The sequence below is a fragment of the Berghia stephanieae genome, chromosome 8 (assembly GCF_034508935.2).
Source record: "Berghia stephanieae isolate SIO BIC M18660-M18661 chromosome 8, UCSD_Bste_1.3, whole genome shotgun sequence".
Classification (NCBI taxonomy): Eukaryota; Metazoa; Mollusca; class Gastropoda; order Nudibranchia; family Aeolidiidae; genus Berghia; species Berghia stephanieae.
This window is the reverse complement of record NC_088367.1, coordinates 15,889,257-15,911,687: the sequence shown is the minus strand read 5'-3', so window position 1 is coordinate 15,911,687 and position 22,431 is coordinate 15,889,257. Positions and strand designations below refer to the sequence as shown.

General features: G+C 35.2%; 2 protein-coding genes across 3 annotated transcripts in view; one reads left to right on the top strand and one right to left on the bottom strand.

Moving 5' to 3' along the window:
- Window positions 1–4,181: 4,181 nt before the first annotated feature.
- On the top strand, window positions 4,182–13,278 carry LOC144978247 (LYR motif-containing protein 5B-like). 2 transcript variants are annotated; one of them, XM_078924075.1, is made up of 3 exons: window positions 4,182–4,276; window positions 6,218–6,365; window positions 7,189–13,278. In XM_078924075.1, the coding sequence occupies exons 2-3, from the start codon at window positions 6,318–6,320 to the stop codon at window positions 7,396–7,398; spliced, it is 258 nt and encodes an 85-aa protein (XP_078780201.1). In that variant the 5' UTR covers window positions 4,182–4,276; window positions 6,218–6,317; the 3' UTR covers window positions 7,399–13,278. The 2 variants fall into 2 exon arrangements, with proteins under 2 accessions (XP_078780201.1, XP_078780202.1); XM_078924076.1 differs by having other exon boundaries at window positions 4,221–4,270.
- A 6,983-nt stretch (window positions 13,279–20,261) lies between these two features.
- The window catches only part of LOC144978935 (uncharacterized), a 123,348-nt gene continuing 121,178 nt past the window's right edge, over window positions 20,262–22,431 (bottom strand). Inside the window, exon 5 of the mRNA XM_078925553.1 lies at window positions 20,262–21,124. Within this exon, the coding sequence (XP_078781679.1) occupies window positions 20,965–21,124 (160 nt within the window). The 3' untranslated portion in view covers window positions 20,262–20,964. The remainder of the gene's footprint in view (window positions 21,125–22,431) is intronic.

The window sequence follows — 22,431 nt, the reverse complement described above, 5'->3', positions numbered from 1 at the left end:
TACTGTAAAAGTAAAAGTAAATTCTTCTCCTCCTCCTCCTCCTCCTCCTCTTCCTCCTCCTCCTCCTCCTCCTCCTCCTCCTCCTCCTCCTCCTCCTCCTCCTCCTCTTCTTCTTCTTCTTCTTCTTCTTCTTCTTCTTCTTCTTCTTCTTCTTCTTCTGTTTTTTTTTTCTCTTCTTTTTCTTTCTTATTTCTTTTTTTGCTTTTTTGTTTGTTTGTTTGTTTTTTGGTACATCTTACGCTATCATTTTGATCTCATTGATTGTGTACACTATCAGAAGATGATACTATTTGAAAAATCTCACTGTTTATTGGTTACATCTGACGTCATAAAATATTATGTCTTGTCATGAGTGTAATAGGGTATAAATGACCGTCTCTCTCTCTCTCTCTCTCTCTCTCTCTCTCTCTCTCTCTCTCTCTCTCTCTCTCGGTCTCGAATGCATTTGGCCACAATGCAGAATGGAGCACAACCTGGGACTAAGAGCATGGCACACCAGTTGTACGAATAATATTATGCTTCAGTCGCCAGGATCATGCGCCACTCCGCATAGTCCTTGCATCGCGGAAAATTGCCATTTGAAATCCCAAACTTTGCCAAATTTTACCACAAAAAACGGGATTTTTTTTTTTGCCACAAATAAACCCACCAGAATATGTTGCCATATTTTGCCGTAAAAATTGCCAAAATTTGCAAATTTAGTTAACTATTCATACTCAGATTCAGTTTCAGATAACTTTATTTCTTCCCGGAAGTCAATTGAATATTACATTGATCTAAGATGCAACCAAAAAAGTCAATCAGGTGCTAATCGGAAAGAAAAATGGTTAAAAACATCAATCTTATATTAGAACAAGAGGACCGAAACCTGCAAAGAGAAGCATCAAAATTTCATTACACTGGCATCGCAGGAAATTGCTATTTGAAATACCAAATTTTGCCAAATTTTACCACTTGGGTTCAAAAATAGTGAATAATAGAGATTTTTCATGAAAAAATGTAAAATTTGTGGTAAATTGAGGAAAAGTGCGAATTTTATGGCCGCAAAACACCACGATGACAGATAGTCGATTACTTCATTCTCGTGATCGGCGGTGTCCAGCGGATTCGTACGATTGAATGAATGAATGAATGAATGAATTTATATAGCGCCTAGATCCACAATGTGCTCAGAGGCGCTTTACAATGCAAATAAAACACAACACAATGATTGTCCTAACAAAAGTAACTAATCTTCAACGAACAGCAGCAATCAGTAGTGCAAACTCTTCCAAATACTATCATTAATAATAAAATATGATCTACTTGAATCACTGATATTACTTTGACAAAAGTTATGACCTACAATTATTGAGCTTTGACCTTTGACATACGTACGCATTGTCCATTGGGAATCTATAAGTACAGATAAGATAACAAATCAAACAAGGTATGATATTGACTAAATACTCGTTATATTATACCCTATAATTATGATTTGCTATAGGAAAAAATACCCCTATTTCAACACCCAAGAAGCGTTTCAAGAATCTTGCCCAGGCTGGACAAAAAAATTGTCTCATCTTTAAGCATTGTTATTCGCCTATTCGGTGCCCTTATTGTACTCGCTATATTACAACATTCACCACTGCCAAGCCAATTACACTTGCGTCAAGATGGGTAAAGTATTCTAGATCACGTTGCACAAAGCCTGGGTACTATCTATCTATCTATCTATCTATCTATCTATCTATCTATCTATCTATCTATCTATCTAATCTATCTATCTATCTAATCTATCTATCTATCTATCTATCTATCTATCTATCTATCTATCTATCTATCTATCTATCTATCTACCTATCTATCTACCTATCTATCTATCTGTCTATTCCTCCATCTATCTGTCTATTCATCCATCTATCTATCTATCTATCTATCTATCTATCTATCTATCTATCTATCTATCTATCTATCTATTTATCTATCTATCTATCTATCTATCTATCTATCTATCTATCTATTGTAGGTTGATAAGTTTTAGGAAATTGATTGTACTCAAAGCAACGAGAGGAACCACGAACTGGTATCGATTCAATTCATGTACTCCCACCTCATTGTCATACTCGTTAACCGGAAGGTTGACACACAGCCCACATGCTAAAATTGATAGCGTCTGTTTTCGATGGGATTTGATGAAACAAATTTGATTTTTTGGTAAAGTCAATGGCGTGGCATGCTTACAGTATAGATAGTATGCGCTTGGCTAAGAAGCTCACAACATTGCCATCCGGAAGTACAACGGACCAACACACAAAACTGCGTGTAACCATGAACGTTTATAGTCAGGTTAATACAGTTTATTGAGAAGTACTCATAAATGCGGATGGCAAAAAAAAAAAAACAATAACAAAGACGTGAGTGACGTCAACTTCGAACTATCTATACGGGGGTGCCAGAATCAGAAGAAAATGACAAAAAGCATGTTATAGTTGTAAATACAAGAGAAAGAAAGAAATTTAAAGAAAAGATTTACTCAAATAAGTAAGAGGCGTCATAGTCTATACAATTTCTCAGTTTTATTTTTGTTGTTGTTGTTGTAAATGCTGTAATCCATTTTTAAAAGATGGAGTGGCGCCAGGCACCAAATCAAGGAATATAGCCACGCCCCTGGGTAAAGTCATCATGATGTCTGATCAATCTCACAGTACACGCAAATCATCTTCATTTGTAAACACCATTCACAATTTGGTGACGATTGGCCCAGTGGTTTCGGAGCCTTAGTGTTACATAAAAAAAAAAAAAAAAAAAAAAAACAAAACAAAAAAAAAACACAATATAAGTTAGATCGACAAGGAGAGAGAGAGGGAGAACTCGAAGGAAAGTGAGGGAGAGAGAGAGAGAGAGAGAGAGAGAGAGAGAGAGAGAGAGAGAGAGAGATATCCAAAATATAACGTTAAAGACACAAAACTCTTCATTAACATAAGTAATAATAGCTACATACATGAACTTAGATATAATAATCAATATGTATTTATTTGTAGGTCTGATAACCCAATTCTTATGGATTCATTATTATTGTAATGGAAATGCTTGCAAACCAACGCAACATTGTGTCCATTACAACAAGGTTAAATCCAGCCTTAACTGCGCTTGGTTATAAGACCTTCAAATGTGTGCCCTGAATAATAAATGAATGAATAAAAATAAAATAAAATGAAATAAAATGAATAAAGTGATTAAATTTTAAAAAAGAGAAATAGATTTTTTTTTAAAATGGTTTAGTCGTAATCTTTATTGTCCACAAAATGGAAATTCTTTAGTGCTTTACATGAACACAAAATGAGAGCAAGTGGTTGACAACATTTTTTTGGAAATATTTAGTAGGGCAAGTTTCAAAAAACAGATTTGATCTAAATTTGGTGGGCATAATATTAGCAGGTCTGATAGCCCATGAAATTATGGGGCTTGTTTTAACACTATTGTTTTGGACAATATTTTTCGTAATATTTATTTACAACAATGAGATCATAATAATTTGGGTTATGGAGACCAGCACAGCGATCTAAATTTGTACTGTTATGGTCATGAATATACTCTCAAACAAAAATGAAAAGACTTATTTTAACAGGTAAGCCCATACATGTAGATATAGGTTTAGGACGTGTTCTTGGTTATTAGTAAACTGTATTTCATAATTTCATTGAATTGAGTGTGTTTGTGTGTGTGAGTGTGTGTGTGTGTGTGCGTGCGTGTTGTGTGTGTGTGTGTGTGTGTTATATGCTTGATCTTGTGTTTATGTTCGAACTTTTTTTGTTTGTTTTCATATTTTTTATTTATTTATCTATTTTTTTAGATATACCTACGGTCTTTAATTATTATAGCAAAGTTTATCATTCCGTTTTGTCCCACATGCTTTACTGCATTCCATGTTTGGCATTATAAGGGCGATATTTTTCTTAGTGCAGGAAGGTAAATCAATAACAAAAAATTCCAAAGAATTCAATGAATAGAATTAATTTAAGAGTCATGGAAGTATTATATTGTAACCGACGTTGTACATATTTGCTATCCGAATGCAATTATGGGCCTATTTTAACATTGTTTTAAAGGACAATATTTTGGGTCATTTTTTTTTTAGATTTCCATAACAACAATCGTTTCCACGACACTTCGTGACACTCTTCATTTCGTGAGCACGAATTGCACAGACAGGAAGTTGTGAAAACGAAAGAAGATTCGGTATAACATAATTTGTAAACAAACAAGGAGAGCTGGCTCCGTGAAATTGGTGAAGGTGATTTTTAACTGATCCGTTTTCATAACTGAATTATGCCAGTTGATTGCAATTGTTCTTTTCTGAAATATTCACATAAATATACACTTTGTTGTAGAAGTAAATTATATCTGGATAGTTTATGACACTGGTCACAGTTCAAACTGAAAAGATTCGTGTCGTCAAAGTCAAAGTCCTTGTATTTTTCTCTGCTTTGTTTGGCATTATTCACACTTTTTCAGATCTTTATCTTACACAAGTGCCTGCTCCGTTATTTTGTTTATCTTTGATATTTTCAAAATAAACAAATTGAGCTATCTCATGACTTTGTCCTCATCCTCTGTGTTGATGGTTCAAATCAGAAACATGTCCCTTTGTGAAGAATATGGGCATTAATAAATCATCCCAACTATTGGGTAACCTCTGGTGTAATGGTAGCATGTGTGACCAGTAATCATGAAGCCTTAGGTTCGAGACAGGCTGATTTTTCCGGGATGATTTTTTTAGGAGATGGCTTTTTTCTTGTATTTTTCTCCCTGCTTTATCTGGCACTGTTTCATAAATAATAAAATAAAAATAAAATAAAATTCCCTTTATTCATCCCAAAGGGGAAATTTGTCTCTAGGGTCTATCCCAAGGAAAGACTGGAATAACCCAGGCATCAGCTGCAGTGCAAATTGAGCTAGGGCGAGGTGACTTGCTCAAGGCCACACAGCCCAGTGGCAGGTGATCGAACTCGTTACCTTCCCGGTATGAATGAAGCGAAGACCGCACTGCTGAGCCACGTTGCCACACACATTTTCAGATTTTTTATCATACTCCAGTGCTTGCCGTGTAATTTATCACTTTGATATTTTCAAAATTGAAAAATGGAGCTACCCCAGTTAAAGCAGTCTGATTTTTTTGGGGATTTTTTTTTTTCATATCTTTTTCTCTGCTTTGTCTGGCATTGTATTCACTAAATGTGCTCAAAGCGCTTTACAAGGGGTTCCTAACCAACAGCAATATTTCACATGAAGGACGAGATATAAGGCCTGTTAGGCGGCATTACAATTTTATATAGGTCAGGTACTCATTTACACCTAAGTGCAATGATAGAATGTGAATAAAGAGCATTTTCCAAGGAGTCAACAATGCACTGCTCAGAGCGGGACTGGAATCCAGGAACTTCCAATCCAAATGGGAATGTCATACCACAAGACCACAAAGCTGCACAGTAGAATATAATTTATCAGTCGATTCCTTCTACTGGAATAGTTGAAAAAACCTTTCATGCCACCTTTGGTATCGGGCAGTTTTGATTCCAGCAAGGAATATGAACCTAATAAGTACATGCAGCCTGCTTCACATCGATTGAATCACCAAAAGATATTGATGATTCCAGCAAGGAATATGAACCTAATAAGTACATGCAGCCTGCTTCACATCGATTGAATCACCAAAAGATATTGATGTTAGCATCATATCAATGTATCAAAGCAACCAAAGGGATGATAAATCCAATACAATCCAATTCATTCTGATGTAAGCTTCAATACTGAAGACAGACACAACATTTGTGCTGTATTGAATGTTGGTAGGTTATGGGTATGTATAAAATTAAAATTTAAAAACAATAACCATATTTTCTAATTGGCAAGTATATTTCGCATAACTGAGAATTTCTGAAATTATTGGAGAAGAGATTCCTTATTCTTTAGGAAGTGAGGTAGCCGGTAACAGCGCTCCTTTCTTGGGTTTTGTTGGTGGTCTTTGATTGGGATGGCAGTTTGCCCTAGTCTAACTTTAAAGAGATTCTCTTTCCCCTTACGGCAACTCTAAATCAATCTGTCTTATTTGATTTGTAGCACCTTCTACTATCAAGGGGTTGATTTGAGTACAAGTGATGTGATTGGTTCATTTATCTACTAAAACTTAACTTACCCAAGACATAACATACTGTTTATATTTCTTTTATTTCAGAAAGACGAGACTTAATGAAACACTGGTCTGCAATTGGGCATCATTAGCTCCTTTATGTAATTGGCTCCTTTCATATCACTCATCAAAATACACAAAGGAGATGTCAAACACAGCGTTGAGATTGAGAGTCAAACAGCTCTACAAGACTGTAAGTGAGACTAACTGTTTATGGGATATTCTTCTTCTTCTTCTTCTTCTTCTTCTTCTTCTTCTTCTTCTTCTTCTTCTTCTTCTTATTATTATTATTATTATTATTATTATTATTATTATTATTATTATTATTATTATATTATTATTATTATTATATTTATTTTGTTGTTGTTGTTGTTTTTGTTGTTATTATTATTATTGTTATTATTATATTATTATTATTATTATTATTATTATTATTATTATTATTATTATTATTATTATTATTATTATTATTTATTATTATTATTATTATTATTATCACAATCATCAGCATCAAAGGATATTAATCATTCATGAGAACTTATATTATCTAATATTATTGTTACCTCCATAATGATATACATAAAAAGATTACACATTGCAGAAGAAACAATGATGTGCTTTTGTTGTCAATACGAATTATGGGCTTTAATTAAACAGTGACGATGTCCTTGAACTGATCTCCTGCATCTTTATTTTATGTAGTTCTCATGTATGGCCCAAATAATATTTTGTCTATCAGTAATAATAAAGGGTATGGCCAATGTATTATTTGCACAATTGCAATCATCTGTTTGCCAAATATGACCTCCTGTGTAACTTTTTGACCACCCTTTAAAATGCTGGAGGTGCCCTATATAACAATTTATATTTTCTGTAATGCTACCTTCGCCATAGGTGCTTTTATAGCTTTTTTCCTACCTTAAAATGTTTCATATATAGGCCATTGGTGGCCTAGAAAACATCTGCCTCTATTAATATATATATATATTTTTTTTCTTTTTTCTTTTCTTTTACAGCTTTTATTTCTCGGGAGGGATTATCCTAGGGGAGGAGATTTTTTCAAGACTCGATGCCATGCAGCATTCATGAAGAACAAAGATGTCTCTGATCCTGTGGAAATTGAGAAACTTATCGCAAGAGGTGAATTTGTTGTCAAAGAACTGGAGGCTCTTTACATGCTGAGGAAATACCGGATGATGAAGAAACGTTACTATCCCGATGGGTGACTGTTACATCATTTGCAATAATATCAACGCACCCACTGACTTGCTTTATCTAGAATCAATCATAACAAAGTGGTCTTTATGAATTGTATTTTTGCTGTATTTATATATTTTAGTTCTACACAACATGACAATCTGGCGGCCCAGGAAAACAACCTGGATCAATTGGTTCATTCAGAGATAATAGTATTAAGATTTAATATGAAATAGGGCTCTTTTTTTGTGTGTTTTTTTTTGTGTGAAGTATATTCCACACCAGAGAATGATATTTTAGAATATATATCTGTAGTTGCTCTTTTAGGCAGACTCACCAGCTCTTAGTAAACAGGATAACTTGTACAATTCAATGAGTTTTGATTGTTAAGACTAGAAACAAAATTATGGTTGTCACCGAACAGAATTCAAAAGTTTTGAGCAATTATTTTCTGTTGGGAGCAAAGCTATTTTGCAATGTGACAAATGCCTCAAACCCACGAAGAATGATTCAGATTTAAGTTACCCTGATTAAACACTTTTAGAAATTTTAGAATTTTAGACGAATCACACCAGTTAGTGTAGCAATGACGATCCCGCACAATCTTTGGACCTCTTTTTCTGTCACGAAGTGCCCAAATTCGCGACAAAATATGGGACGAAGCCGTTCATTGGATTATGATAAGTACTTTTCCCGTATTCTCATAAAACATCAACCCAGTTTGCATTTCAAGGAGTGAAAATATGGAGACGGCCATTTTGCTTCCCCATCGCACGACACGAAAATGACGTGAGCGAGGCAAGGCTGCCAGATGGCCAGACTTTAACCTGTCCAAATTCGACTTCAAAAGTGGCTAAATAGAAAATCATATGGCTTTCACTATTAAGACTGGCCCACTTAAAATGAACTAAATTTTAACAAACAGAAAATTGAATAGACTAGGATAAATGTTATTGAGACAAAAAGGGATGAATAAAATTTAATAAAAGAAACAAAATTATATATTTGGCCACGCACGTGGCCATCTGGCAACCCTGTTTGCAAATCCTCTCGCGCTTTTTAAAAATTAAGGTAGCCTATTGTTTCATTGTTATGTCATAGGGATAGTCTCTCTCTCTCTCTCTCTCTCTCTCTCTCTCTCTCTCTCTCTCTCTCTCTCTCTCTCTCTCTCTCTCTCTCTCTCTCTCTCTCTCTCTCTCTCTCTCTCTCTCTCTCTCTCTCAAATAAATAATAGAAATAACATAAGCCATGGTCTCACGGGACTGATTGATAATAATTTAGCAGGCATTTTTCGTGTCATTTGTATGGGTTGTTGATACAAAATTACACTTCGGAAAAGTCCCAAATGATCAATATTATGTATATTTTAAAACAAAATTATAGTTGACCCTAGCCTTACAGCTCTAAAACTATACAAGTTAGAACTCTTCTGATGTCTTCATCATATTTTCTGATAATTTTGCCATAAAATTGCCAAGTTTTGATATGTAATTCCACGTATTAAATGAGATACAGTCACAAACCAGAATAAAACTCAGAAAAAGCGTCCCATTTTTTCCGTATTTTTTTCTCTTTGTGAGTCATCCAAATAAATAACACCTTTGAAACTGCATAACTTTGTTATATATTAATGGATTTTCAAAATTCAAAAAGATTTTTACTCAGTGGAGATATGGCTTTGATTTAAGAGTAGTATTTCCTACAAAAATAGAAAACAAAAATTTTCATAGTCATTGCTAGTTTGTGTCATTAAGAAATGGATTTGTTGTGTGTTATGAATAATGTCAACTGTAGCCTTATTATGAAAGGATGGATTTGTTGTATGTGATGAAAAATGTCAACTATTATAAATAGATGGATTTGTTGTGTGTTATGAATAATGTCGTTTGCAGTATTATTATAAGTAGATGGATTCGTTGTGTGTTATGAATAAAGTCAACTGTAGCCTTGTTATAAATATGTGGATTTTTTATGAGTTCTGAATAATGTTGTTTGTAGCCTTGTTATGAATAGATGGATTCATTGTGGGTTAAGAATAATGTCGTGTGTAGCCCTATTATGAATAGATGGATTTGTTGTGTGCTATGAATTGTATCATCTTTAGCCTTATTATGAATGGATGGATTTGTTGTGTGTTATGAAAAATGTCAACTTTTATAAATAGATGGATTTGTTGTGTGTTATGAATAATGTCGTTTGCAGCATTATTATAAGTAGATGGATTCGTTGTGTGTTGTGAATAATGTTGTCTGTAGCCTTGTTATGAACAGATGGATTCATTGTGTGTTATGAATAATGTCAACTGTAGTCTTCTTATGAATGGATAGATTTGTTGTGTGTTATGAATAATGTCAACTGTCGTCTTATTATGAATAGATGGATTTGTTGTATGTTATGGAAAATGTCAACTGTTATAAATAGATGGATTTGTTTTGACTTCCAAACGAGAGCGAATGCTCGAAACAATATTGGAGAAGTTGATCTTAGTTATACTTGGAATATTTTATACAGTCAACTCTGCTTAATCGCACACTCTCGTGAGTTCGGGTTAGTGTGTCAATTAAGCAGAGTATGTAATTAAGCGGAGAAGCTAATAATAGCATGTAAGCCCCAGCTTTCATGTGCCATTCATGTAGGACCTTCCCTTCTAGGTTTTCTATGGGCTTGGGACTGTCATGTTCAAGACAGGGCCTCATTAGTATGTTTGTTCTTTTTTTAGGGGGGGGGGGGATGTTTTTGGTTATATCTTTTTTTTTTACTTTTTCATGTTTTATCGACAACACAATGTGACATTATTGTTTTTAAGAACAGTAATCATGAAGCTGCACACTGTTTATAAACCCTTGTTTCCAATCCCTCCAATGTAGATCATCTGTCAAGCATTCTTCTTGGATTTAGCAGCGTAGTTTTTCCACCATGTCAAGTTTTTCCGTGTCTTTCAGGAATGGTTTGTCATATTCCTATGACTCATCCTCATTATCTAGGTGTTGTCTTTTGTGTGGCTGAATGGAGCTCAGTATCTCCTGAGATACCAGTTCACCGCTGATGGTTATATTGTCCATTTTAACAAATTGATCGAATGCTTCGGCCAAAAAGTTATGTGGAACGGGAACAGAGCATCGTTGATTTCATATGGCTGTTGGTTGTCACTCCAATCGCAGGTGTAGCAATTAAGTGGAGATGGTGTGCGGTTAAGCGGAGCGTTTTTATAGAAAAAACTTCCGGAGTGTGCGATAAGGGGAGTGAACTGTATATATGTATATTTATATATATAATCTCATCTCATGTAGTTCCATATCTGAAGCAGACGTCGGAGGTCATCTTCCGCCAAGCTGATCTATCTCTTGCCAATTCTATTAAAGCAGCGCCACCTTTCTCAGCTTCATCTGTCCAAGTTCTTATCCCTTTCAAATACGTTATTCTTTGTCTTCCTCTTATTCTTTTTCCATTCATCTTTCCAGTCAAGGCGAGTATTTCCAAACCAGGGTGGCGGATAATGTGTCCTAAAAATTCCATTTGGCGTTTGATGATTTTTGTTATCAGTGATCTTTTTCTGTTTGCCATTTCTAAAATTTCTTCATTTCTTTTCCTTTCCATCCATGACACCCTCATCATTCTTCTGTAAAACCACATTTCCACTGCCTCCAGTCTTTTAACCATGGTCTTGTTTATGGTCCAGCTCTCACAACCATATAGCAGCACAGACAGTACATAGCAATCCAGGACTTTGATTTTTGTTTTCATGCTAATATTCCTGTTTTTCATAATTGTATGCAGCTGGTTGAATGCATTCTTCGCCATACCTATTCTTTTCTTTATTTCACAATCTGATTTTCCATTGGATGTTACATTGAAGCCTAAATATTTGAAACATTCAACTTGTTGTATTGTTTGTCCTCTGCTTGTTATTACACAGGCTGGTGGGTTATTATTTTTAGATACCGTCATACATTCTGTTTTAGATATATTCAGTTCCAGTCCCATATTTTCACTACTCCTGACTACAACATCCAGTAATTCTTGTAGTTCATGTTCAGATTCTGCCAGTAGAACCGTATCATCTGCATACCTCAGATTTGTTACATATATAATATATATGATTATTTCTAAATACGATTAAAAAATATATTCTCAATTTTAAAGGTTTGGATTGAGGTCAAAATACTGATAGTGTGCTCTTGGAATTTGTATCTGTTCCTTATATGAACCATTCTCCCTTCCTGGGCAGGGTTCCAGACCTCACATAATGGGGAGAGAGGTACTTACTGTGTCTTCTATCCCCCTATATCTGTTTTCCAACTTGATTGCTGACTTTGTCTTGGAATGAGATTACTTGATTTTGCCCTGCCCCTGGCTGGATACCCTGGCTAAGAGGGAAACAGTCAAATGTCTGGTTTTGGGAAGTTATATTTTTTCCCTTGTAAATATCATCTCTCTGTTATGCACTGTATTATGATTTTTTACATATTATTTATGATTTGTAAACATTTGAGTGCATTCCTCTTAGTGGGGACCTGTGCTTGTGTCAGAATGAGACTTTTAGGTGATCTCAAACTAAGTACTTTGACAGTGTGCTCTTGGAATCTACATCTGTTCCCTATTTGAACCAATTCCCCTTTGTGTTACCTTTTCTTGGGTGCTTTAATTGTAATTCTAGAACTTTTTACTTTCCCATTTTCTTCCTTTTTACTGGCGCTGATATGACCTTAACGTGTTGCAAGCGTCGTAAAAACAAACAAACATTCCCCTTTGTCTATTTTTTCTTGTATGCTTTCAATTGCAATTCTAGAATATTTGGCTATCACATTGTCTTCCTTATTGGCGCTGAAATAGCCATAATGTGTTGCAAGCACTGTAAAACCCTTAAAAAACAAAATATAAAAAACAAACCATAACACGAAAGGTGTTGTGAGTATTTTCTTGTCTTCCTCATTTGCAGTTATCTCAGGGATGAGAAAGTAAATGTACTATTTCTCAAATTATTATATTTTTTCTTTTCTTTTTCATTGCCGTCTTGAAACAAATTAGTACTCTCTATATATAGCAATAGACAAAAATGAATATACACATTTAAAAAAAGAACAAAATACCAAACACGGAACGTTTCGGGCTCAAAACTCTTCTTCAGCTAATAACGAAAACAATAAAAACATTAATACATTACTTAAAAACTCGATTTTTGTGCTAGATATTTCTCTGCCATCTATCTGTTTTTAAAGTACATAATGTATTTATGTTTATTTTTTTGTTTTTTGTTTGTTGTAGGCTGAAGAAGGATTTTAATCCCAAAACATTTCATGTTTAGTATTTTGTTATTATTTGAAGCTGTTTTATTCATTTTTGTTTATAGCTTCTCATAGCTTTCTGTTACATTTACTCTACATAAAATGAGTAGACATGACTTTGTGATACAGAAATGTTTTAAAATTGGTTGAAGCTGAATAGTTCATAAATTATGCAATGTATGACTGTCTCTATTATGAACAGTTCGTTCGAGTTTGCATAGAAGATTATCACTAACGTGATATAGGTTTGATAGGGAGAATGAAAACAAATTTAATTTAATTCAATTAAAAATTATATGTTTGTTTTACAGTTATATTCTTTATGATGAAGCATCATTTATTTATTTATTTTAGGTGGGGAGGGGGGTTGTTGTCTTTTGCTAATTGTTATGTTTATTTCTTGAAGGGTTTTTTAAATTTTTAATATAAAAAAAAATTTCTTTTATTAATTTTTGCTTTTGTATTTTGTTTTGTAATTAAAAATATTTTTTTAGGTGCTCAATAAATTTCCAGCTAAAATGAATTTTTTTCATATTTTTTCTTGTCTTACCATCGCAGTATATTGATATAACTGATACTGATGCACACATGATTCCTTAATTAAAAAAATAATTCTGTAAACAATTTCCATTTTATTTCGATATTATTTGTAATGTATTTGTGACTGACTGCATCAAAACAGTATAGCGTCAGGATTGGTGCGTGACACTGAATTTATAGTTAAGAATTTGAAACTTGAAGTGGATTTATAAATATTTTTATTGAGAAAAATAACAAAAATTAAAGTTTTATACTTCTGGTCATTTTGACCTTACAATCCCTTTCTGGCCACTGGTTTACTTAGACATAAATACATATTGTGATGCAATTGGTCACATTAAATACGATTTCAACATGGGGGCAGATTTGAGAGCAGGCACTGGAACTGAAAAAGTGTGTATGAAACAAAGCGCAAAAAAAAAAGATAAATAAAACTAAAATAAAAAGCAGCCTGTCTCGACGGGGACCCCAGTCAAGACATTTTTTTTTGGATGCTTTTTTTTGGATATTCATCTTTATTGCTTTGTCTGTTTCATAAACACTTTTTCAGATTTCTACATGGTTTGCTATAAGCGACTAGATCTATGAAAGATAAACTTCTGGGTGGGGTTCCTACCTCCCATAGCGGGCAGGGCGGTACTTGCTGTGTTTTCTATCCCCTCCTTATGTTTTCCAATTGCTTTCTGTCTTTGTCCTGGGTGGGGATCCTGACCTCCCATAGTGGGCAGGGAGGTACTTATTGTGTCTTCTATCCCCCTATAACTGTTTTCCAACTTGCTTTCTGTCTTTGTCTTGGAATGAGATTACTTGTTTTTTTCCTGGCCCTGGTCGGGGTCCTGGCTGGGAGGGAAACAGTCAAATGCATAGTTATTGTTTTGGGAGATGAAATTTTTTCCTTGTAAATCATCTCTCTGTTATGTATTATTATATTTGTTATAATTTATAATGTAAGCATTTGAGTGTATTCCTCTTAGTGGGGACCGTGCTTGTGTCCAGATGAGACTTATTGGTGATCTCAAACTAAGTACATTGATGGTATGCTCTTGGAATCTACATCGGATCCCTATTTGTTCCCAGTTCCCCTTTGTCTTACTTTTTCTTGGATGCTTTAATTGTAATTCTAGAACTTTTTACTATCCCATTTTCTTCCTTTTTACTGGCGCTGAGAGGGAAACAATCGAATGTATAGTTATAGTTTTGGAGATGATATTTTTTTCCTTGTGAATCATCTCTCTGTTATGTACTGTTATATGATTTGTAAACATTTGAGTGTGTTCCTCTTAGTGGGATCTGTGCTTGTGTCTGGATGAGATTTTTAGGTCTGGGTGGGGATCCTGACCTCTCATAGCGGGCAGGGAGGTACATACTCTGTCTTCTATCCCCTTATATCTGTTTTCCAACATGCTCTCTGTCTTTGTCTTAGAATGAGATTACTTGGTTTTGTCCTGGCTCTGGCCGGAGTCCTAGCTGGGAGGGAAACAGTCAAATGCATAGTTATTGTTTTGGGAGATGATAATTTTTTCCTTGTAAATCATCTCTCTGTTATGTATTATTATTTTTATTTTGAATGTATAATGTAAGCATTTGAGTGTATTCCTCTTTGTTGGATTTTGTGCTTGTGTCTGGATGAGACTTGTAGGTGATTTCAAACTAAGTACATTGGTGGTATGCTCTTGGAATCTACATCTGATCCCTATTTGTTCTCAGTTCCCCTTTGTCTTACTTTGTCTTGGGTGCTTTAATTGTAATTCTAGAACTTTTTACTATCCCATTTTCTTCCTTTTACTGGCGCTGATATAACCTAAATGTGTTGCAAGCGCCGTAAAACCCTTAAAAACAAAACAAAAACAACAGACTTTTAGGTGATCGCAAACTAAGTACTTTGATAGTGTGCTCTTGGAATGGTCATCTGTATCCTATTTGAACCAATTCCCGTTTGTCTTACCTTTTCTTATGTGCTTTAATTGTAATTCTAGAACTTATTACTATCCCATTTTCTTCCTTTTTACTGGCGCTGATATGACCTTTTGTGTTGCGAGCGCCTTAAGACCCTTAAACACAAAACAAACAAACAAAGATAAACTTAACCCGTTTCAGGCGAGGTTCCAGTTTACTGTGACACCGAGATGGGGTCATTAATTTACTATTACATGGGACAGGGAAGGTCACTCCTGCTGTGTCTTCTTTTCCCTCGTACATTTTTGTTTCTTGTTGATTTTACCCTGGCCACTTTTTAAAAAGTTTCTGGAGAGAAGCAGTTAAATTGTGATACATTGCCCCAAACTTGTGTGGAGCCTACAGCATGAAAGGGACAATAGCAATTGCTTGCTAACCTCTGGATAGGATTCTAAACTATCCCAAATTACAAACAGATCACCGCTGGGTGGACGAGAGCAGGGGGGGGGGGGGGGCGTGTCATAAAAACAATCTTGACTTCACCTGGGATCCAGCTCGGTCCCCTTTACATGCGAAGCAGCCCTCTACCGCCTGAGCTGTCGGTTCAAGATTTGGTCGAAAACCATGTTTTTTGCTTTCTTGTAATAATTTTGGTGTGTCTCCCTTGGCCTTGGATGGGATTCTATATATATCTGTCACTTGATGGACAGATTACGTCTTATATTATGACGCTTGCAACACAATACGGTCATATCAGCGCCAGTAAAATGGACGAAAATAGGATATCAGAAAGTTCTAGAATTACAATTAAAGCACCTAAGAAAAGGTAAGACAAAGGGGAATTGGTTCAAATAGGAAACAGATTTGATTCCAAGAGCACACTATCAAAGTATAGTTTGAGATCACCTAAAAGTGTCATCCAGACACATGCACATTAAGAGGAATACATTCAAATGTTTACAAATCATGTATGATATGTAAACAAAACATAATACAGTGTATAACAGATGATATACAAGGAAAACAATATCATCTCCCAAAACTACCTATTCATGACTGTCTCCCTCTCAGCAAGGGCATCCGGCCGGGGCCAGGACAAAACCAAGTAATCTCATTCCAAGACAAAGAGAAGAAAACAGATATAGGGGATAGAAGACACCGAAAGTAACTCCCTGTTCACTATGGGAGGTCAGTTATAAGTTTAGCATTTATTGTAGTTTGTAAATATTTGATGATATCCTTCATAGCGTGTTCCTTTGTGTTTGGACGGGACTTTCAGGTATTGTCAAAATAGGCATGGCGATGGATTGTTCGTGGAATCTTCTGTTCTCTATTTGAACCAATCCTCTTTGTCTTTGCTATTTTTACTTTGGTGACTCTTACTTCAGACCTACAACTTTTCCTAAGTCTTCATTTTTACTGGCGTTGAAATGACCTAATAGTGTCATGTAACCCACCTAGACAAAAATCAAATATAGACCACTCACTGACTTCACAATCAAAGGAGATCCGTTTCACCCAGCAACAATTCGGTTTCTGTTTCTGTTAGATTTTTCGCAGAAAATACATCCTTCAATCAACAGGGTAGCAAGCAATTGTTTCTCTCTTGCAAATACTACGGAACCCCCGATTAACCCCAGCTCCAGGGGCCTTATGCTGTATGGTTCTGAAGTTCTTTTGTTTTCAATTTCAAATTGCATTTGGTGTGAACAAAACAGTAAAACATAATGGCTTTATAAACACATGTTGATATTGTTTGTTTTTTTTTATGCGTAAACTCAAGAATATAGTGAAGTGAGTTGTGAGCTCAAAATGAAACAAATCGGACCCACTCGAAATTAAATTATGCAAAGGGACGCGAACACAGTTTGACGTGAAGCCTTTAACGTATTAACGCATTTGTTTCCCTTACTTAGATATAATACACCAAATGAAAAAAGGAATTCCCAGAAGACTGAAAAGAATAAAACTTTCGCGGTGATTAGGGTCGAGTCTGGTATCTAATAAGTACGGTATTTCGCCAGTCTACAAGAGAAACGCTTCATGCACTTTGCTTTCGATCACATCGTTTTAAAAAAGTAGTTTTTAAACTTTGTATTCATCACGAATTTTTACTCTCACAGCCACAGGCTAACACATAGGCCAACAAAAACAAACGAACGATGAACGAGCCAGCCGTTAAGTTGTAACACTCTTTTCTGTAACACAAACATCTAGAGACTTCTTCTTCTTCTTCTTCGTTCCTCTGATGGACATCTATGGCTGCAGTCCGATATCTGCTATGAAGTCTGTGGTCCGCTTTAGGTCCTCAGCCTCACCATAGAGCTTTGTGTTGAGTGTTGTAGGGGTGACCCAGTGGTTCGAACGTTGCACGTTGTATAATGGGCAATCCATAAGCACATGTAAAGTGGTTTCATGGTCGGTTCCACATGGGCAATAAGGGGTTGTTCCAATACCTAGCTTTGTAAACATATGTCCTCTTAGTCTATTGTGTCCTGTTCGGAGGCGGAATAGAGTGACTTGGCTACTTCGCTGAATGGCATGGATTGGATCCTGCTTGTTGTGTTCTAGGTGTGTGTCATTCCTTTCTTTGTCTATTTTTAGCTTTATTATTTTCTTTTGCTGATGGTAAGTGATTGACGACTTCGGTTGTTCCTTCTGGGCTCCTTCTTTGGCCAGTTGATCGGCAATTTCATTTCCATATATACCTACATGACTTGGAATCCACTGCAGCACAATTTTTCCTGTTTTATCAGATAAGCCCTCAAGGGCCTCCACAGTGTGTGCGGCTTCAGAGTCCTGGTAATTTTCAATAGACCGGAGAGCATCATCAGAGTCTGTCAAGTAAACCACATTTTTCCCGTATATTCTGTGATCTCTGGATAGTTCTTTTGTTGCATTGAGGATGGCTTTTTCTTCAGTTTTAGTACTTGTGCACATTGAACCCACTGATACAGATATTTTTGTTTCTGTTTTATCTGTCCAGTGTATGAGTGCACCAGCACCTCCATTCATGAGGGGGCCGGAAACTGAGCCATCTGTATAAACTCTTATCCAGTTGGTCATTGGGTATTTTTTATCTAGAGACGAATGAGACTTGGTGTATGCTACAGTATTCAGTGAATACAATTTTGTAAATATGTGGCGCAAGCACTTTCATCATCGATGAACAGAAATTAAACGAGTAGTGAAGTCTCAATATTCATCATCCTTTTAAGTTTTAAATAAGTGTTTGACATTTGCTTGAACTTAACATCACATCAGACTGAGGAATTAGAAGTCCTCATCTGTCACGATTACTTCAAGGATGTTTTTCACATAGTAATATTCTATATACAAATTAATCATTTTGATGCGCATTGGGGATAATGAAATCGTGCCTTATAAATGCTTTCATCACTTTATAAATGAATTCAAACAAACACAGAGATAGTCGTAGTCTATAATCTAGACCTACTTTTATTTAGATAGATATAAATAAATGCAATATTTGCTTGTTTGCTTCTTTGGAAGTGGTTTGTGATGAATAGCTTAGACAAGAGAAATATTACATCAATGCCCTTCACCAGATTGTGTACAATTGAAGTAAAGTGAAGCTGGCCTATATTCAGTGTTTATTTCTAGTAGGCACGGTCGACGTGTTGAAATTAAGTGTTTTCAATGAAATGGAAAATTGTATAAATGATGTTGTGTCAAAGACAGAAGTGAGAAAATGGTCATACACGTAAAGTTTATAATTCATCTGGATGTGATGTCAAGTAATGCCGTATTCACTGTTTTTGTTGTAAGTTGAGGGAAGGTTTTGAAGTCCAAACGTTCCATGCCAGTATTTTGTAAATTTTTGAGGTTGCTGTAGTCATTTTTTTGCATTGTGCATTCTACAATCTACAGTTTCTAGCAGCTTAGTATTAATACCCCCCCCCCCCTTTCCCAAATAAAGTACCCTTTGACCGCCAAATTTAGAAAGCTAGTCTTGAACAGTATAATTTCTTGGCTTCAAATACATATTACTAAAGTACCCCCAAAAATCACTTACTTTTGTATTGTTTTGGTCGGATAAAAGCCGTATATAATTTGTTATAGACAATGATATTGGTAAACAAAGTGGAGTGTTAATTCTTCATAAATTAGAAATGTATGTTTAAGTTTGTAAAACATCAAGAAATCTAATTATACGGGCAGACGCGGGAAAGCTTAATAATATAGACCAGCTCCGTTTTGAAAAGCATTGGAAGATCAAATTATAATTTGATTAATTTACAATTTACATATAAAATGTTTACATCAACAGTAAACAGTAGTACATTGTAATTATTATGAAAAATAAAATGATTTGTACAACTAAACCAAATGTATGCGTTTCTAAATCACACATTCCGATAATGTTTCATGTAATCTGTCGTACCATGAAAAACAACTTTTCTTTTACATCAAACACCGATGATTGAAGATGACCACGAACTCGTCAAAATATTTCAAACCCAAGACTTCAAACGAGTATCGGATTTAGGATTTTTAAAAGACAAATTGAAGGTCATTATCCTTTCATATTCAAAGTTATAAAAAGGCAAAAAAAAAAAAAATAGAGGGAAAAAAGGTGCCTGGTAAGTTTGCTATTAAAAAAATGGTGGATTGCAAATACTTTAAAACTTAAATCGAAGAAGTGGATCGATTCAAGAAAATAAATAAGAATTATTTCAACAGTTATTGAACTATTTCATATTGTGTAGAAATTAAATTTAAAAAAAAATTAATATCGTACGGTTCAGCAGTACATTTCAGCAGTTTAAAATGTAATATTACAAATAATTGCGTAAGAAGATTAGTCACAATAAAGATGATAAACAGTTATCTGCCAAACATAATTTGTCGAAACCGTGCTCTTTTATAATATGACTTCTGGATTAAAAACACTCCCATTTGTAAAAACACTTTGAGTTATAAAAGTTACTTTTTTTTTCGAAGGGTCAGTGCTGTCCCGTCAACAGTAGCAGTTTAGGACCACAAAAATTTGTCTTTAAGCGAATTTGATTAAAACCATTTCCGAGGAAGCAAACTTTAGGATGCAAAAATATTTGTACATTTCTTGGTGGACCACGCGCCTTTGCAGTCGATACCGTTATAATGAAATACACCTTACACGGTTTTCAAGTTTCCTCGAATTCATTCGATTTTTCCTTTTTTAATATTTAATTTGTACACGGTTTTCTCGAACTTTTTTGTATGTCCCCAGCGGTTCGACGAAACTTGGTTCGAGTGTAGGTCTATGTAGCGATTCTTTATGATTGTATTACGCAAACCAATAACAACCGCTCTTGCTGTCTTCATCTTACGTTTACATTTTTTTTCACTTTTACAATTCCATTCAATCGTACAGTATTGACCATATAATTCGAGTCCTTGACAGCCTTTAAAATGTGTTAGCAACAATAAAGGGGGAAGGAGAAAGAAAGGAGGAGGGGCACTGTTAAGAAAATTGACTAGATACATGCGATTTAACGTCTTTTGAACTGCACTGATCCATTAAAAAATTTTTTTTTGGGTTGGGAGATTGATGCTTGAAAAAAAATATGACCGGAATGCTTTTATTTAATATCAACATGAAAAAACTTTTGATTTTGAATGGATTTTAAAAATTTACTTTGCTTTCTAATTTCATTAATATGCTTCTGACATAATTTGTATAAAGTGAGCGAGTACCTTTATCATAATTTCATGGTTCATTATCTCATATATTGTGACTTCAACAAAATAAATCATTCAAACCATCGTATGATAACAATAAAATCATAAATGAACCTTCACCATTTCAGTATGTAAGTAAATTTTAGAATTGAACCCAAATCCCAAACGAAACTTTTTTTTTATCTAGTGTTAGCCAAACTTCATGTACACGGGGTCATCCCTTCGTGAAAAAGGAATGTTTTCTTCATCTCCCTCATCGAGATCAGAGTATGAATCGACTCCAATGTAAAGGTCGCTTGGTGTTGCCCATTGCGTGACGTCATCATTGTCCACAGATCTTCGGTGACGGCTGTGGAAAACAGACATTTTGATCCGATGAGTGATTGCATTGCATAACACTTTGATGACGGGACCGAAATCTCTCAAATAATAATTTCATACACAATATTTTACCAATCTATTTTCACTAAAAGAGAATAACAACAAATCTCTAAATAAAAGAAACAAATCTCTGCTTAGGTTGCCTACATTTAAAAATAAATTTTCAGTCGTTTTAATTTAATGCATGGTACACTATGTATTGTTCGATACACGATTTCTTAACGGAAATTGTGAAAACAAAAATGCTTCCCGGGTTTGTTTATTTGTTTGTTTGTTTTTTCTTCTGGGGGGGGGGGGGTGGGAGTGGGTTATTTTTTTTTTTTAATCTTCCAATTCAATTATTCGTACTGAATAAACGGGGCCATTTATAACCTATTTCTTTATCCTTGTAACATTTAGAGATGATACGTTTTCAATGGGAAAATTGAATGGATTTGTGTTTCACATCACCCAAATGGGTTGTGGAGGGTTGAGTGATCGGCAAACTTGTTTTTCAATATGAGTCGTTTTGTTGATGAACATTTATAAATATTATATTGACCCTTTATATAGCGCAATATCCACTTAACGTGCTCAAAGCGCTTTACAAGGGGTCCCTGGTCAACAGCAACATTTAACATGTAGGACGAGACATGACGCCTGTTAGGCGATATTACAATTTTTCGGACAAAGACAACGCTGTTAACGGCCAGGTACTCATTTTACACCTGAGTACGGTGAGAGAATGTGAGTAAAGAGTCTTTTCCAAGGACTCAACTATGCGTCGAGCGAGACTCGAACCCAGTACCTTCCGATCCGAAAGCGAGTGTCATACCACTAGACCACATAGCCGCACATTATTGCGTAGTTTAACAGTTCATCGTATTCACTAGGCTCAAATTGCTTCATCATTGTATTTACCCCCCCCCCCCCCCCCCCCCCTTCCCGCTCCAGTCGATTAAACCGGACCAAAGTGTTACATCATTCAGAACGAATTGGCCGTCAGAGCCCTCTTTGTGCTAGCATTCTTACAATATCTTCTGGGATACTAAGTATACATTTTCTTACTCAAAAATTCAACATTGGGGCCAGAGTTTTGGAAGGATTGTCACCCACTTGGTTACTGGCCATGCTCAATATGTTTGATTTTATATCAAGACTTGACGCCATAACGCTGAACCACGAACGCCATTTGAACATGATCTATAACATAATTGATGGAGTCTTAAATACGATGGTGACTCATCCCGTATAGACTTAAATAATAATAATAACAACAACAACAACAACAACAAT